This window comes from Polypterus senegalus, chromosome 8 (genome assembly GCF_016835505.1).
Source record: "Polypterus senegalus isolate Bchr_013 chromosome 8, ASM1683550v1, whole genome shotgun sequence".
In the NCBI taxonomy this organism is placed as follows: domain Eukaryota; kingdom Metazoa; phylum Chordata; class Cladistia; order Polypteriformes; family Polypteridae; genus Polypterus; species Polypterus senegalus.
In genome coordinates this window covers 151154191-151173141 of record NC_053161.1, presented here as the reverse complement: position 1 = coordinate 151173141, position 18951 = coordinate 151154191, and the positions used below count along the sequence as shown (strand labels likewise).

Below are 18951 nucleotides of genomic sequence, written 5' to 3'. Positions count from 1 at the left end.
AAACGCTACCGTGGCTGTTTGTTTGTCTATCCAAGATTTTAAAGCACCTGTAGCTCGCAAACCGTTTGACCTATTGACCTGAAAGTTGGTACACATATACTACGCGACCTTTACTGTCCACTTTCTGGGTGATGATTTTTATTCCTCTTTTTATTTTTATTTTATTTTATTGTAGAATCAACTCTTGGCAGCGGCCAGCAGGGCAGCCATGCGGCTCATGCGTATGTGCGCCATTCTCATCCCTACCTCTTTCGCTGTCACTTCTTCAACCTCTTCATATCTTAAATCATTCTTGAAGCAGATTGAACACTTAAGTGCCAGCTTAAATAAAGAATTAAGAAAAACGTAAGTACAATGCAAAAACTGACTTAATCAGTTTTAATGCGAAAAGATGCCGACGAAAGAAGAGAAACAGCGGGCTGCTAGGGTGGAGAAAAGAAGAGCTGCTCGGGAAGCAGCAAGTGCATCAACCTCTGAGCAAAAACATGCTAAACGTACAGAGAAAGAGGATGAAAACTATAAGCCAAGTGCATACACTGCACTTTATCATGTAGGGTACAAATACTGATTGTTAGATAAATCATAGCGATATAAAGACTGTGTTGTAAACCTTTATGGGGAGCCCCTTTTATATAATAGAGAAAATGAATTTCACAGATGAATTGATAAATGGCTAGAGCTGAACTTATTTGAAGTCCGTCATTTGTACTGCAATAATGTATCCTATTATTCCTACAATGTATGTATACAATACCACAATGCATTTGGTCCACTCCTCATGTTAAACCCTTTTAATATGATCTACAACAAATCGGAAAAAGTAAGGATAGTATGCAAAATTCAAAAAAGTGATTCTTAAATTGACTTTGACTTTTATTTCATTGCAGACAGTTTGAATCCAAGATAGTTCATGTTTTGTCTGGTCAGCTTCATTTAATTTGTTAATAGCCATCCATTCCTGCATTTCAGGCCGGGAACACTTTCCAAAACAAGTTGGCTGTCTTAAAACCAGACTCTACTGGTTATGTGGAGGCATAGGAAGGACAGGGAGCTATGGCATTTAGTCATCTAAGAAAGGCAGTGAAAAGAGTACACTAAAGTTGCTATAGACAGCAAACTTAGAACAAGTAGTTACTTGGTAAAAATGAGTATACCATTTTGGATATCTGTTCTCTTATGTACAAGTATGCATCGATGGCCAGATTTCTACACAGGCTAACCTTGGCTGTAGGACAGGGTCCCACAGGCCATAAGGGGTCCAGAATTAATCAAAATATACCAATAAATAGTTGTTCTTTGTTTATAACAGCAATGTCCCTTCAACTAGACTAACCAATTGAGTCCTATTTATCTCCTTTGCCATCGCCCCGTGGTGGCCATCACTAGTTAAATGTGCAACGCTATTCCCAAGTGAATTCCAGCAAGTGACAGAGAGTGGCTGGTGGGAAAGTGCTTGCGGCAAGAGCATTGAGTGCTGAGTATGAGCTGTTGGAATGGAACGTGTACGAAGAGGAAAGTGCGACAGTTCTTCAGAAAATGACAGTGAAGCATAGAGAGGTGATGGTTTTTTTGATAAACCGGTAAACTATGATGCCATTTCTGAATACATATGGTTATTAAAAGAGTTTTATGGCAATTTTCAAAGTTTTACTGTACAACTGAGGATCTCTTCTAGGATTTCAATCTGTTCAAAAGTGACTGCGTGTTCGAAGTAACTGTGACTGAGCCCAGCAAACATGCATGGCACCTGATCTAACAGCCCAATTGAGGGTGCATGTGCCATCATTTGGGGTACAACGCTGGTTTTCTTTACACTTCTTAGATGTCAAAGCATAATTCAAAAGTATGATGATGAGATGTGCACATCAACAAAACCCTTATGTGAAACACCCTAGTGGACAGCAAATCACGAATAAAGAAATGCATTTCAGCTTACTTGTCAGAGGTTTACTTTTTGTTGATAACCTAAATGTCACTGACAAACCCATAGTCCCGACAAACTCTTTTTTGAAAATCAAGCCGTTGTCGATTCACTTATAGAGAGATTCGCTAAAATCTGTATACCTAAACACAGTGTTGTTGTTGATGAATATTTTTTAGAGAGTTCGTTTGGCAATAAAGTGATATATATGTACAATTACTGAATTGTTGGTAAAAGTGAATAGAGTCAGGAACTTGCTATCATTTCATATTTTATTTATTTATTTATTAATTAATTATGCAGTTGAAGGATCACTTACTCTGTATTTAACCTTTGATATACTGTCCCTGCTGAGACCTCACTTGCCTTTCTTGTGCTGTGCTCTGATGGCTATCAAGGATAACTCTAACATTATATACTCTCTCTGTCTCTCTCTTATAATATTTCATAAACTCAGTCGCTATTTCTGTTATTTTATGGTCTTCCATATAGTACATATTGCCTGCTCTTGCTCTCTTCTGATGGGCTGCTTTACTCTTCTTATGCCCTGGCTATTCAAGCCTTGGCTGTGCTGAAGCCTTAGCACCGCATACTTTTTTTCTGTGGTCTTTTCAGTACAGCTAGGTTGGCCTGACCAATGATTAACGCCGAGAGGCCCTGCCCCCTAAGCCTCTTCACCCCATATGTAAACACTTGTAATATTCCATACTGTATATACTTTAACATTTCCACGTCTGCAAGTTTTCATCTGAAATACACAGACCTAAGCACTACATTAAGTTCAGCGGTAAAACAAAAATCTTCTTGTGGCTGCATACCAAGGCTGTTAACTGTCAGAAAAATGAATTTATTATATTCTAATGATTAAAAAAAAATAATAATAAAAATAGTCATGTACTGTACATCGGTCAGGACATGTAAAGGAATCAGCTCAGGGAACTGAGGTGTTACAGTGAAGTACAAACTCTATGAAGCTCAGAAAATCATTCTTAAATAAGTTAATTTGGTGGCTGTAATTATTCTTCCTGGGTGACCAATGTTTTTCAGTTTTAATTTTTTGTTTCTTGCGATTGCTTGTGTTTACATATATTGCACTCCATTGGTATTTATTGTATTTATTTATGTTTAGAAGCGACACATGCAGCTACACTGGATTTATTAAGTATTTATACTCACCTTTTTTACACTTTATTGTGTTGTACATATAATTTAAAATGGATACATCTGCCATTTTTCCCATCAATCTGTATACTTCCAGGCAATTAATGGAAACTCATTTCTTTCCCGAGACAAAACCTCCAGGCAGTGCTCGATGTGACAATCTGTAAAGCAGCATATAGTCTTTACGTAGATATGATTCACTTTACAGTGTTGAGCCCGAATAGCTCTCTGGACAGTATTCTGCTGCCATCTAGTGGATGAAATAAAATTATGCTCCAAAAAGTCCTGAATACTTCTGTGTTTTGCTAATGTGTGGTAACTCATCAATATTCGTGAGTGGGCAGAACCAGTCAAACAAAACCACAACTGCGTGTCAATGAGACGCTGCACAGTCAATTTTAGAGCAAACTGAATGCGAACCATTGCTCGAATCGAACAAATGTAGTGGTGACCATGTGGATTGGTGATCAGACGCTGACACTCTACAACTGAACCGCCATGAAATGCCTGTTGAATTTGGTCACCTGAAGGTTCATCGCGGTGCAAGCAGATGCAGGTGAAAAAGACAAAATGATTGCAATAAAACAGAAAGACCCCCGTATGCACTGTCAATGTTCGTGTCAGGGGAAATGTGAAAGTCACTAAACCTTGCGCTGTGGTACCCAAAATAACAGAAAGGGGTGTGATGATCATTCAGATCAGGCACTGACATTTTACCTTCTCATGCTCAAGCAACATAAACATATATATATATATATGGACGTCACAAAATGGACGTGTAATAAATCTGCATTACTACAGCAGTGGACACTAGACATAACGTTTCCTACTATATTTATATTAACATATTGATATTTACATGTTTATATTACACACAATAACATTTCATTTTTATTGTTGAAAAATATTCAATGTTTTTTGACTTGTTTTTCTGGGGGTAAATGTAAATGAGGTGACCGAATATTTTTCACTGCAAGTTCCGACTTATTCACAGGAATGGAACTCATTTGAGCCACCTGTATTCATGAGGTGGAAAACAAACCAAATCTATTATTAAATAAATTAACGTGTATTTAAACTAACCATCCAAAGGTACCGTATCTGTGTTAACGACAGAGATGTGCAGTCTTAACTAAGTGAAGGTGTTATTAAAGCACATAACCTTCAAAAAGGGGTGGTGATGTTGCAATTCCACACTAAGCAACAGAGCCATCTTCATTTATTTTGCTCATGGATACGCACCATGGAGGATATTCTTCCTGCCCATGATGTAACAGCCTGGACCCAACATTTGAACAGAAGGTTCCACTTGAAGACTTTTGTATTGTAGCCTTTGGTGTGTTTAGTGACTCACTAACACAATGTCTTACTGGTATTTCTGAATGGATGAATAGTAATTTTCTCAAGCTAAATAAAGAGAAAACTGAAATTTTAGTGATTGGCAATAATGGATTCAATGAGGTTATCAGAAATAAACTTGATGCATTAGGATTAAAAGTTAAGACTGAAGTAAGACTGAAGTCTCCACAAGATTTAGAATAGCATGGCCGTTCTAAAGACCAGCACATGGAAACCATGAGGAATTAACGAATATTTAAATGCACACATAGAAACCATGAACGATTTGTTGAAATGTTCATAAGCACATAGCCATCAAGAATAACTTTAGAACTCTCTTATTGTGCTCAATTTACAAAGGGAAACAATTAAGTAATAACCTAAATTTGAAATGGACACACAGCAACCGACAAATGATTCACAGCATTTGCAATGAGCACATAACCATCTAAAATATTTAATGCATGAAGTATAAAACTACATTCCAAACATTGTACAAAACACACATTGAAAGAAGCGGCAAAGGCAATTCGAACATCAGGGCAAAACCACACATCAGTCGGATTGCATCCAACTATACTGCTCAAACAAATTAAAGTAACACTTTTTAATCAGAGTACAGCATCAAGTCAATGAAAATTCTGGGCTATTGATCTGGTCAGTTAGGTAGCAGAGGGGGTAGTTCATCAGTTTCAGCTGCTTTGGTGCACTAGAGGGGCAACAATGAGACGACCCCCAAAACAGGAATGAGTGGTTTAACAGGTGGAGGCCACTGACATTTTTCCCTCCTCATCCGTTTTGTCACTCATCTTGCATTTGACTATGGTCAGCGTCACTACTGGTAGCATGAGGCCATACCTGGACCCTACAGAGGCTGCACAACTTCTCCAGGATGGTAGGTATATCAATACGTGCCATTTCCAGAAGGTTTTCTGTGACTCCCAGCACAGTCTCAAGGATATGGAGGAGATTCCAGAGACAGGCAGTTACTCTAGGAGAGCTGGACAGGGCTCCTCGTAGAAGGTCCTTACCATCAGCAGGACTGACCGCTATCTGCTCCATTGTGCAAGTTGGAACAGAATGAGCACTGCCAGAGCCTACAAAATGACCTTCAGCAGGCCGGCCACTGGTGAATGTCTCTGACCAAACAATCAAACAGACTTCATGAGGGAGGCCTGAGGGCCTGACATCCTCTAGTGGGCCCTGTGCTCACTGCCTAGCACTGTGGGGTTCGACTGGGATTTGCCATAGAATACCACAATTGGCAAGTCCAATACTGGTGCCCTGTGCTTTTCACAGATGAGAGCAGGTTCACCCTGAGCACATGTGACAGACGTGAAAGGGTCTGGAGAAGCTGTGGAGAACATTATGCTGCCTGTAACATCGTTCAGCATGACCAGTTTGGTGGTGGGTCAGTGATGGTCTGGACATGCATATCCTTGGAGGGATTTACAGACCTCTACAGGCTAGACAATGGCACCTTGACTGCCATTAGGTATCAGGATGAAATCCTTGGACCTATTGTCAGATCCAGTGCTGGTGCAGTGGGTCCTGGGTTCCTGCTGGTGCCCGACAATACCTGGTCTCATGTGGCGAGAGGATGAAGGAATTGATACCATTGACTGGCGCCCACGCTCACTCGCCTGACCTCAATCCAATAGAACACCTATGGGTGTCACATTATGTTTCGCTCCATCTGACGCTGCCAGGTTGCACCTCAGACTGTCCAGGAGTTCAGTGATGCCCTGGCCCAGATCTGGGAGGAGATCCCCCAGGACACCATCCGTCATCTCATTAGGACCATGCCCCCCCCAACGTTGTCAGGCATGCATACAAGCATGTGGGGGCCATACAAACTACTGAGTCAATTTTGTGTTGCTGCAATGAAATTTTGGCAAAATAGACTAGCCTGCTTCATCATTTTTTCACTTTGATTTTCGGGGTGTCTTTGAATTCAGCCCTCTGTAGGTGGATAATTTTTACTTCCATCAAATGATGTGGCATCCTTTCGTTCCTAACACATTACCATATCAGTCCATATCAGTAGAGATAGCCAGCAGGATTGTTTTTCCAGTGAGATCTGATGTGTTTTCAAAGTATTCCTTTCATTTTTTGAGCAGTTTATTTAATGCATGTAACACAGCAAAGCCTGTTGCTGAAGTGTAAAGCCAAATTTCAAACATTGTACAAAACACACATTGAAAGAAGGGACAAAGCCAATTCGAACATCAGGGCAAAACCACACATCAGTCGTATTGAATCCGTCTATCTGGAGCAGTACTCTCTACAAGCAAAGCAATAGCTACGAATTTCCAATGTATGGCTTTGGCAAATGTATCTTTTACATTGGCAACAAGTTCTGCTCGTTTTAGTGTCACTCTTACTGGGACAGAAATTGCATCTCCCCCTTTTCCTGCTCCTTGCTCTGGGTTCTTGTGAGACATCATGAGTGCCGGACTCTGAATTTTGTGCGGCCCTTACAAGGGATGCCGATAGGTGAGTGTGGGGAAGACACCGCCGTCTCTGCATGAAAGGCGTCACCAGTTCTTTACCAAGCTCCTCCAAAAAGAGCCTCCTCCAGTTCCTTTTGCTTGGCCTCCAGCTTGGGTTGAGTTCACTCCAAATTACAAAAGCATTGAACGTGGATATGTCAATAATTTTGAAGAATAGGGCGAGGGGCCAGCGTGCAGTTTTCCTCTGGCAACTGTACGTGGCTGTGACTTTGTCCAGATTGTCCACCCCACCTTTGTTTCTGTTGTGGTCGAGGATCATCACTGGCTTTTTGTCTACCCGGTCACTCACTTGGGCATCTTTGTGAAAGGTGCTCAACAGTACGACATTTGTCTGTTTCTTTGGAATATAAGAAACCACAGTGGTAGTGGGAGTAAAAGCAAACACAGAAGAGAAAACCTTTCTGTGTCTAGTTAGGGTTAAAGCAGCAGGCAGTTCCTGCTTGTTTCGTCGCATGGTGCCAACCAAAGTGACCTGCTTTTTTAGGAGCTCCTGGCCAAGCTCGCATGAGACAAAGACATTGTCACAGGTGACATTATGACCCCTGAGATCCCGTGTCATATCAAGGATGATGCGCTGGCTTTGTTTTTTCTCTGAGGCTGCTGCTGATGCTTTTCCTTCTGCTCTTCCAGTACAGACTTGTATGTCCCAGGCATAACTAGATTGTGCATCACACACCACCCATAACTTAATTCCACATTTGCCCGGCTTATTTGGCATGTACTGGCGAAAAGGGCAGCGACCTGTAGCAAACAGGAAGAGTAAATGATATTCGGTTTGCAGCTAATTATCTATTTTCTACATAGATGTGAAGATATACAGTGCCTAAAGAAGTATTAAACTGCTTGGAAGATTTCACATTTTTTGTTATACAATATTGAATCACAAACTACTCAAAAAACACTTTGAAAACACATCAGATCTCAATGGGAAAAAAAATCCAGCTGGATACCACTACTGATATGTATTGGGTAATGTGTTAGGAACGAAAGGATGCCACATTGTTTGATGGAAATGAAAATCATCAACCTACAGAAGGCTGAATTCAAAGACACCCCAAAAATCAAAGTGAAAAAATGATGTGGCAGGCGAGATTTAATTGCTCAGTACTCAGTAGTTTGTTCGGCCCCCACGTGCTTGTATGCATTCCTGACAGCATTGGGGGCATGGTCCTAATGAGATGATGGATGGTGACCTGGGGGATCTCCTCCCAGATCTGGACCAGAGCATCACTGAGCTCCTGGACAGTCTGAGGTGCAGACGTCAGATGGAGCAAAGCATAATGTGACACCCAGAGGCGTTCTATTGGATTGAGGTCAGGCGAGTGAGCATGGGGGACAGTCAATGGTATTGATTCCTTCATCCTCTCGCCACATGAGGCTGGGCATTGATGTGTACCAGGAGGAACCAAGGACCCACTGCACCAGCATAGGGTCTGACAATGTGTCCAAGGATTTCATCCCGATACCTAATGGTAGACAAGGTGCCATTGTCTAGCCTGAAGAGGTCTGCGCGTCCCTCCATGCATATGCCTCCCCAGATATACCATCACTGACCCACCACCAAACCGGTCATGCTGAACGGTGTTACAGGCAGCAGAATGTTCTCCACGGCTTCTACAGACCCTTTCACGTCTGTCACATGTGCTCAGGGTGAACCTGCTCTCATCTGTGAAAATCACAGGGTGCCCGCCAGTGGCGCACCTGCCAATTCTGGTATTCTATGGCAAATCACAATTGAGCTCCATGGTGCCAGGCGGGCAGTGAGCAGAGGGACCACTAGAGGATGCCGGGCCCTCAGGCCACCATCACGAAGTTTGTTTCTGATTGTTTGGTCAGAGACATTCACACCAGTGGCCGGCCTGCTGGAGGTCATTTTATAGGTTCTGGCAGTGCCCATCCTGTTCCTCCTTGCCCAAAGGAGCAGATAGTGGTCAGTCCTGCTGATGGGTTAAGGACCTTCTACAAGGGGCCCTGTCCAGCTCTCATAGAGTAACTGCTTGTCTCCTAGAATCTCCTCCATGCCCTTGAGACTGTGCAGGGAGACACAGCAAACCTTCTGGCGATGGCATGTATTGATGTGCCTGCAGCCTCTGTAGGGCCCAGGTATCGCCTCATGCTATCAGTAGTGACACTGACCGTAGCCAAATGAAAAACTGGTGAAATAACAGATGAGGAGGAAAAACTCTCAGTGGCCTCCAGCTGTTAAGCCATTCATTCATGTTTTGGGGGTTGTCCCATTGTTGCCCCTCTAGTGCACCAAAGAAGCTGAAACTGATGAACAACCCCCTCTGCTACTTAACTGACCAGATCAATAGCATAGACGTTTCACTGACTTGATGCTATACTCGGATTAATTTTTTGAGCAGTACATATTGTGTTTTACATTTGTAATTAATAAAGACCACTTTCAAGAAATCAGTGTTCACTTTGACATTAAAGAGTTTTGCTCTTGTCAATCAGTATCTAAAAAGCCAAATGAAATCCAATGTGATTCAACATCCTATAAGAAAACAATGGGAAAACCTCTAAGAGGGTGAAAACTTGCACTTTATTTTTGAAATTAACTATACCTTGAAATTAAAAATGGTTCAGAGCTTAGAACAAAAAAACAGAATTACACTTAAGTTTTTATTTACTACACTGAAAGAGTCTTACATTAAATAAAAAAGAGCTAAAGTAGAAGTTACCTCTGAATGTAAGAAGCCGCTCATCCAGCGTGACGTCAGGCCCAGGGTGGTACATCAGCGGTAGCCTCTCGGCCCATCTGTCCCAGACCTCCCTGAAGGCCGCCAGGTTGTCCGTAGCCCGCCGTGCGGCTCTTGACTCCCGGTTATCAAACTGTAGAATTGCTGAAAGGGCACAGAACCTCTTGAGGGGCATAGTTGCACAGAACACTGGCCTTCCCGTTTCTGGATGCCACAGCCTAGAGGCAGCCTCACCTTGTGATCTGTACACCCCAGCCAGCACCAGAAGACCAAGGTAAGCACGTAGCTCAGACTCATCAATTTCTCTCCATCGTTCGCCATACCGCTGTATCCCCTCTAGATTGCTCATCTCAATGACAATTTTTTCAATGGAAGCTGGAAAAAAAAGCAGGAAGGCTGACAAAATGTCGACTGTATTGGCCACTGCTAATCTAGTTGGCCCGGGAGTCCTCCTCAGGACGTCTTCAACAGCACACCCGCCTGCACCCTCACGTGCATAAGGTGTTGGAGACCAGCTCATTTCACCATTCCAGGACATAAAGATCTCAGTCATTCCTTCATCTTCCTCCTCTTCTTCTTCCTTGTCATCCAATGAGTGCTGCTCACTTGATGGCTCCACGTAGTAATCCTCCTCCTCAGACACTTCTTCCTCACAGCTTTCTAACTCCTCTGGAAAGTCCTCTTCTGGATATAACTGATCAACAACATCTTTTGCAGTGAATCTTGCTATCAGGCCACAAAGGAAAACAAGTGAAAGAAAAATTAAATTAAGTAGAGCATCTTTATGACGGACTCAACCCACCCAAAAAATGTCTTATGAACTGCTTATGGTTGAGGGAATACAGTAGCACCTCAGTTAATGAAGTCACTGTATTTCAGACCTTCCATCTCCTTGTTATGGAGGGTATGATGTACCATGAGGGGCATATAGATACATATCACAAGGACCAGGGGGTGAGCACTGTTTATTCTGTGGCTGAAACTGCTACTGAACTGATGTTCTATGGTTCCTTCCACACAGCTCCACACTCTCTCCCCTGCCTCATTTACTTCTTGCGCATTCACACTGCTGGCCTCCCTGGAGGTCAGAGCCAACAGATGCCTTATTTTCCCAAATTGTGTTTGCCAATCCAAGGCATGATCCTAAGGCCGGGTTTATACTTCACATGATGCATGCGCCTACAGATGCCACTTCTAAGCAAGCAGAGTTCTGTTGATACTTGCGTGCGTACTTTATGTAAATCTGGAGGATTCCACCAGGTGGCAGTGTGAGATATCATCACGGTGAGAAAACAACGTTCGGCTTCATTGCGTTTTGAATTGCCAGAAACTTCCACTAAATTCCCAGGACACCTTGCCACAGTATCTCTGAAAAGAGGAGAGAGGCTAGGAACACGCGCTGATACAGCACATTGCCACACCCACTACATGACAAACCAACTCAGGATCTCAGATTAGGACCTGATTGCAGCCATGCAATGGGTGACCCCTCAGCACCACACTAGTTCAGATGGAATTAAACCAATGTGAGGTTTTTTATGGTGGCTGGAGTGCCAATTCTGCCGCCAACCCCCAGGATTTTCCCTGCAGGTTGGGGGGCCTACATGCAAGGCTGGATGCAGGTTAACGTCATACCCAGGACATCCTGGGGTCTGAAAAGGATTGATGTTTAGTGATTACATCCATAAATCCAGGGACACACCCATTCAGCAAACATCGGGCACGAGACAGAAACAATCCCTGGATTCATCGCAAGGTGAATACAAGCACACACATACACTAGCGTCGCTTTAACATCACCAGATCTCCAAACCTGTATGTCCCTGAAAGGAAACCAGAGGACACTGTGGAACGCCACCAGGAAAACATGCAAACTCCAGGCAGGGGACATCAAGGATGTGACTTCCTACTGTGAAGCAGCAGTGCTACCACTTTGCCATGTATAATTATTGACAGTATTAATTATTTAAATGAAGCTAACGATTTATCTGTAAAATGTAACATATATGCTTTAACACAATTTATTATGAAAGTGATATTAAGTATAAATCTGAGGATTCTAAATGTGCAGAGAGCTGGAATATCATAAATGTAATGTGTTCTCTGTGGCAATTGCTGCCTGCCGCTGCTGTCAGTGCAGAAGGAAGCCCAAAAGCACGTAGCGATTAAAATCTTTAAGATGACGTTTACGACAGTCGATTTTAATGGCAAAAAAAAGTACGAGATTGAATGATTAAAGTGGAAAATCCGACTTTAATCTCCCTAATTTTTTCTCTACTGCTCAAATACATTCTGATGCTGCTGCGAAGGTTCAAAAAAAAAAAAAAAAAGAAAAGACAGCACAGAAGATGGCATGTGAGATCTGTAAAATGTATCGCATCACTACAATGGGGAATATGCAATGCTTGTCCTGCCTATGCATTCATCAAACATCGAAGCACACACATCGATCCTGTAGGATCTGCAAAGCGGCTTGCTGTAACATGTTGATAGTAAACACACACTCTGAAAACACTGTACCCCACGATATTTTGCTCGTATTGCAATTTGCGCATGCATCATATTAATTTCTGAGGATGTGCTCAGAGGATGCATCCAATGAATGCTGGAAAAGCATGGCAGCCATGATGTGTGCACATACGTGTTCTGAGCATGAAGTATAATCCGGTCTTTAGGAACCTGAAGGAGACTGGTTGGAAGCCACACATTCAGACTAAAGAGCTTTACCAGTGGTTAAGTATCTCTTAAGTACTTGCTGGTAGGTGCTCTCTGTCCGTGCCCCCCGTGCATGCACTAGAGCAACTACTTTCAAGGCCGGTTGCTAACCTCAATGATTGGGCTACATGGCATTTCTTTTCTCCATTTCCTACCCTCTTTATAGTCGGCATTTTGTTTCTAAAGATTCACTCTTTCAAGACATAGTGGGCAAATTATATTGAATATTCTGAAATAATAAGCACTCACGAATAATAACTTTGCGTTCTACAGCACACACAATATCAATGGCAGATGTCTATCGGAGTGCCAGGTCTTATGCCAACATCATTATAAAGGGACTTCAATCTCAGGGGATTTGATAACCAAGCTATTGCCATAGTTTAGTTCTTGTGTTGTCTATTCTCTGTATGTTCCAGTGTGAGTGTCAGGCTCTGTAATTGTCACAAAGCCATGTCTTCTCATTGCCACAGACATGCAAGGTGATGTCAAGGAGCCAGTGACCCCAGTTTAGCCATTTTGAGGACTGGTTTATGGCTTCCAAAGCTCCCTGCACTGTCCAATTCCCCATTATCCTTGACTTGTCCATAAATGGAGAGTAAAATGTTGGGTGCTGAATGACGTGATGGTGTTCAAAACAAAAACGTGACATTTGGAAACTTTGTCACTTTCAGGTTTTTTTTTTATTTTTTTTATTGCATTGCACTCTTCAAAGAGTGCAGGCTAAGAGCGCATCAACAAGTCAAATTTTCAAATGATTAATTACATAATGCATACACTGGTTGATATAGATCATTTAAGTTCAAAGAATCATCTAGTTTCTCCACATTCAAACTCAGTGAAGAAATCCCAGAGAACTTTAGTCAATGCTGGCACAGGTTCCGATAGCACTGCAGCAGTCTCAATTGTTGACCAACTGAAGGCCTTTGTGATAGAGCAAAATGAAGTTCTCCGTATGACCACAAATGGGACAATACAGATAAGTTTTTCCGAACCGCATGCCGACGTTGCTGTAATTAGAAATGAACAACAAAAGCTCGCTACAATTTTTATGCAGGTCTGTACTCAGGTGGGGCCACACGATGCTGAGATTTGTGCCTTATGTGCTGAAATCCAATTTCTCCACGAGATACTTAATGAACAAGACAGAGCTGGGAGTGACAACATCAGAATTATTTGGGTCCTGGAAAATGTTGAGACTGGGAATATCCTTGGTTTTTTGGGAAAAACAACAGGCTGCGTGGTTTCCGTCTATGCCCAATTTCAGGACTGAAATGATGTGAGAACCATAGAATACTGTACACAGCCATGTCCAATTATAGTCAAGCTCCTGCATTATTCCGACTGAGCTACCATCCTGAAAGAGGCATGCAAAGTTTAAAACATAACTTATGAATGTTGTGAGATTTATTTTTTCAGTGATTACTTAGCTCGTAATACCATTTCTCAGGAGATCAAGAAGGTCTGACAACTTGGTCTCTCCGCTTTCCTGCTTTATCTGGCAAAGACTATGGATTTCCTTCCATGGTGGACAGCAAAGGTTTACTGACCCTCAACAAATTCTTAATACCCTTGACTCATTCTTGCCTACTAGTACTCAGTCACTTTGACTGTGTTGAACACTATTCCAGCACTGTTTAGTTGTTCTCCAGGACATTGTTCAATACAGGTTATCCACATTGTCTGCATTAATTTTGTCCTTTCTTGTACGTATTGGAATTTGTACTTGCACATATGCCACTCTGGGTCTGTATCTGTGTGTGTGTGTATATACAGGGGTATATATAGGTGTATATATATATATATATATATATATATATATATATATATATATATATACTGTATATATACTAGCTGCATAAGCCCATGCTGTAAAAAGCCTGGGATCCTAGAAACTATTGAAATCGTCAGAATCTCTCTGCTAGGTTTCGTTGTGTTGACGTGCTCACCTCGTTTGTGTATTAGCGGCAGGAGGGAAAAGTAAAAGGGATACCGGTTTGCCGATGTTAGTGACTAAGCGACTTTATCTTTCTTCTGAGGTTTCATTTTTGTTGATGTGCTCGCCTCGCTTGTGTTATTAGCAGTTAAGCGAGTTTCTGTTTTCTCAGAGGCGGAGCCCTTACACCAACTTCACCTCTCACTTCTGGGCCGGACAGACACACATATTTCCACCTGTAGACATCCATCCATCCATCCATCCATCCATCCATCCATCCATCCATCCATCCATCCATTACTCACTCACTCACTCACTCACTCTCCAACTTCCCGTGTAGGTAGAAGGCTGAAATTTACCAGGCTCATTCCTTACAGCTTACTTACAAAAGTTAGGCAGGTTTCATTTCGAAATTCTACGTGTAATAGTCATAACTGGAACCTACTTATGTACATATATACCGGCCATAGCCTGCAGCTCGGTCGCCGGAATCACCATTACACCTTCCATTGCTAATACTGTACTGTCAAATTTCCACACCTTGTTCAATGAAGTTAAAGAGTCAATATTCTCCTGTAATATGGTCTCTCTCTCTCCTTTCAGACCCATTTGGCAATCATTAGAATGAATATTGTTCCTCATGTAAATTTTGTTACTTCAATGCTTCCTCTTTCCCCACCTTCCTCCCTTTGCTGTCAGGTCAGCTTGTTTTTATCGAGCAGTAAAAGACTATTAAGGCTATTAAACACTCCATCTTAATCCTAGCCAGATCAGGAGGAGGAGATCAGGAGGTACAATTTTGAATTGTACCTATGGGCATACCAGGGGGGACCCAAAAATAACGAGAATCTTTTTTTAAAAAAAATCATATATTTCTCAGAACATTTCCAAAATGTAATCACCCCCAAAATACTCTACCCAAGTCGCAATACACCTGTTCAAAACTGTTCTGAAACTCTTGCAAAGTGATAGCCCTCCGTCATTTGCTTCTTGACCTCCTCTACATCCTGAAAACGCTTTTCTTTAAGTCCCTCTTTATTCTTGGAAATAAGAAAAAATCACAGGGTACAAGGTCCAGGGAGTGGCGGGGGAAACCATTGTCATATTGTTTTTCGTGAGAAACTGCTGCGGGAGAGTTGTTGTGATGCAGAAGCCACTCGCCTGATCGCTACAATTTGAATCGTTTTCTCTGCACTGCATCGTGCAAACGCTTGACCACTTCAAGGATGCCACTTGGCCAAATCATGCAGAGGGCAGTCTAGTACATGCACCTAGCTGAAAACATCATAACTAACGCCCCTCCAGTCTCCAGAAAATAATTCTCATTTATTTTTGGGTCCCGTCCTCATATGTCCTGCATCTGATCTCCTTGTGTTTAAACCCTCCATCCCTCCTCTCCCAGTCCTGGCTACTGATAGAAAAAAATCTTGTCTCCCCAGATGCTATTTGTTAAGTCTAGGACAAAAAAGGGAGTAGATGATTATAATCCTCTCATAACTTATATTCTGAGTGTTTGGCACAAGGTAGAACAGCACCTTGCCTCCATTCTGCACTGGTACTCCCTCACACCACTCTTCTGCAATAGCACTCTAAACATTGGTGGGCAACCCTGTCTCCTATCCGATTTGGGATTCATAAGGTATCAGCACACTGTGTCATTTGTTTGATGAAACCAGGCTCGCCTCCTTCCAGGTACTGAAAGACAAACTATACCTTCCTCCTCTTTCTTTTTCTACTGACAGATTAAGTTTATTCTCAGGACGTGTGGAATAAGTTCTTCTGCGCACGCCTTTTCCCAACCATCCATTAACTGACTACTTTTTCTTACCCTCGTTTTCCACTAAACACATTTCCTTTTTTGTTCGCCCACCTTTGTGATGCCATAACAATGCCTTTCCCAGCCACTCAGAAATGGAACACCAATCTGATCCTGAACAACACCATTATGCTTTTTCAAAAACATTCTTCCATACATCCATCCATTATCCAATCCGCTATATCCTAACTATAGGGTCACGGGGGTCTGCTGGAGCCAAACCCAGCCAACACAGAGCACAAGGCAGGAAACAAACCCCGGGCAGGGTGCCAGCCCACCGCAGTAAAATATTCTTCCAGAAATTCTAACCATCCACATATGCAGTATAAAATTGTCCATAGAGCTTACAATTAGCCTTGAAAGTGTTTCCTGAAGGGTTTAGCTTCTGATCCATTCTGCCACCAATGCTCCCTCTTAATGCACAAAGCACCTTTCTCTACACATTCTGGGAATGTCCTACTGTTGCTGTTCTATGTGCTTCAGCTGCTTTCACGCTTTCTTCCATCTCATCTATCTCTTTACCATGCTCTCCTATTACTCTACATCTGCTAGATTTCTCTGCTCTTTCTCGTTCTGTTCATCACCAGCATATTATTTTACTAGCCAAAATAACAACCAAAAGTCTCATAGCTTCTCAATGGAAGAATCCTGAACCTGTCTCTTTTTCTGTCTGGAAATCTTCTTTTTACAATCTTGTTCTATTAGAACTGTCATCTACATGGATCAATGGAGTACCTTCATGTACTATTAGTAAATGGGAAAACACTGTCTCCTTGATCAAGTCGTAGTTGACAGTCAACCCTTGCGACAATCTGGTATAATTTCAGTAGTTTCCTTTCTTCTGCATGGCATGTGGGCCTCCGGGACCTATCAGTGACCCACATCTCTCTATATATAAAATCCAACGTCTGTATGTCTGTATGTCTGTCCGCTTCTCATGAGAGAACTACTTAACATATTTAGATTGGGTTTTATTCTATAATTTCCTTGAACATTCCGGTTGATTTTGCAACCCCTAAGTAGCAAAGTGCACTTGTGGTACCGATTTATTTGTGCAACTCCGAGAGAGACGCAGTGGGCCAAGACCCTCCTCACACATGCACCAGCCTCAGGGCGCATCTTACCTCTGCTTAGCAAGTGAATGAGAGAACTACATAACGGATTTAGATCTGGTTTTTTTCTAGAATTTGCTTGAACATTCCAGCTGATTTTGCGACTTCTCTCATTGCGTTATGTATCATAGTTCGTTTGTGGTACCAATTTACTTGTGTGAATCCGAGAGACACACAGCAGGCCGAGGGGAGGGGGGCGGGGGCCCTCCTCACTCACGCGCCAGCCTTGGGGTATTCCTTACCTCCATTTAGCTAGCTAATGAGAGAACTACTTTGCGGATTTAGATCGGGTTTTTTTTATAATTTGTTTGAACATTCCGGTTGATTTTGCGACTTCTCTCGTCACACTAAGAATCATAATTCGCTTGCAGGTGTGATATATTCGCGCTAATCTGAGAGAGAGGCTGCAAGCCGAGGGGAGGGGCGAAGAGTGACGTCAGGAGTGGGGAGTCGGCCTACCTCTGTGTTTTGAAGCGTAACTTGCCTCTGCTTAGCTAGCGATACCTTTTTGTTTATGGATTTTTAAAGTTTGTCCAGTTTCACTGCTACACAGGCAGAGCCACGGGGGATAGCTAGTGGGTTATAAATTCAAATTTTACTTAACCCTCTATACATTGCTGGCATGTACATTCTCGTTCAGGTTTCTCTATGAAAATCTACAACAACAATCTTTTATTGTTCTCTTATCTTTCTGAATTCAAATTAAAAAATGGTCACAAAAAGAAAAAGCAACAATGATAAAGGATATACTGAAATATCTGAGACAAGTAGCTCAGCTTCAAAAAGCCAATCTATCTTGCAAATAAAATAGGAGTAAAATTTGGAAACTGCAATCATTCTGTTTTGTTTTACAAGAAATGATGCCAAGTAGAAAACTATATTCAAGTGAAAATATATTTTGACCAGTCTTAAATCATGCACAAAGTTTTTACTCTCGACTAACCCTCAGGAGTTTCAAACTATGGTCATTTTAAAAACTGCATCCCTTACTTGTCTCATGCTGTGTTGGACATGACTTTTCTTCCATTTCTCGACTGTAATATATCTCTTCAGCAAGTTCAGACTCAGGAAACTGTGTGCTAGAATGACCTTGAGAAAACCACTGCATGCCCTCATTGTATTCTAAGTAAGTCTTCACATTTAATGATGATGGACACACTTGTGAATTAATCTCACTCTCTGAAGACACTTCTTGTTTGAAACTGTTTAAGGTTTCATAGCTCTGCCCATCAAAGCCACCTGAAATGCACTCAGAATCCTCTGTTTTCATTTGAATGAAACTCTTGCCAGATTCCTCCTCTTTAAAATCACACATCACCTCTGGACAGTCCATCACCTTCACGGAGTGAACCCCGGATAGTAGCTGGATGGGATCACACTCACAGTCCTCTTTCTTGATGCAAGACACCCTTTGCTCCATGGTATCATCTCTGAGTGAGACCATTTTCAGTGGGATAGCCTCATCACTTGAAACTCACTTGGAAAATCCTGTTAAATATCCACAGCTCTGTCCCAGACCTATGGGCAACTACAAAGTGTATTGTGTGACATCCTTAATGTGAAGGGTAGAAGCTTCTCTCTAAAAAAGAAAACAGGAATACATTAGAACTACACCAACTGTAACTGAATACATGTTAATTTTACAAAGGCAACACACAATCATATTTTACAGACTGATTGCTAACTATGTGAACCCTGCTCCTTTGTCCAGCATACCTGAGTGCTTTTACAACA

The 18951-nt window shown here is 42.1% G+C and overlaps 1 protein-coding gene across 1 annotated transcript; it reads right to left on the bottom strand.

Moving 5' to 3' along the window:
• Positions 1-6284: 6284 nt before the first annotated feature.
• On the bottom strand, positions 6285-18733 carry LOC120534612 (piggyBac transposable element-derived protein 4-like). Its single transcript, XM_039762202.1, has 4 exons — positions 18208-18733; positions 9621-10364; positions 6805-7674; positions 6285-6298 (listed from the first exon to the last, which is right to left on the bottom strand). The coding sequence occupies exons 1-4, from the start codon at positions 18659-18661 to the stop codon at positions 6285-6287; spliced, it is 2082 nt and encodes a 693-aa protein (XP_039618136.1). The 5' UTR covers positions 18662-18733.
• Positions 18734-18951: the final 218 nt, after the last annotated feature.

Excerpts from the sequence above, each read along its gene's own strand:
- LOC120534612 (XM_039762202.1), bottom strand. The coding sequence starts at position 18,661 with ATGGTCTCACTCAGAGATGATACCATGGAGCAAAGGGTGTCTTGCATC. Across the intron at positions 10,365-18,207 it reads TCCAACACAGCATGAGACAA|CAAGATTCACTGCAAAAGAT; the intron begins GTAAGGGATGCA and ends GTGGCCTGATAG. Across the intron at positions 7,675-9,620 it reads GCGGCTTCTTACATTCAGAG|GTCGCTGCCCTTTTCGCCAG; the intron begins GTAACTTCTACT and ends TGTTTGCTACAG.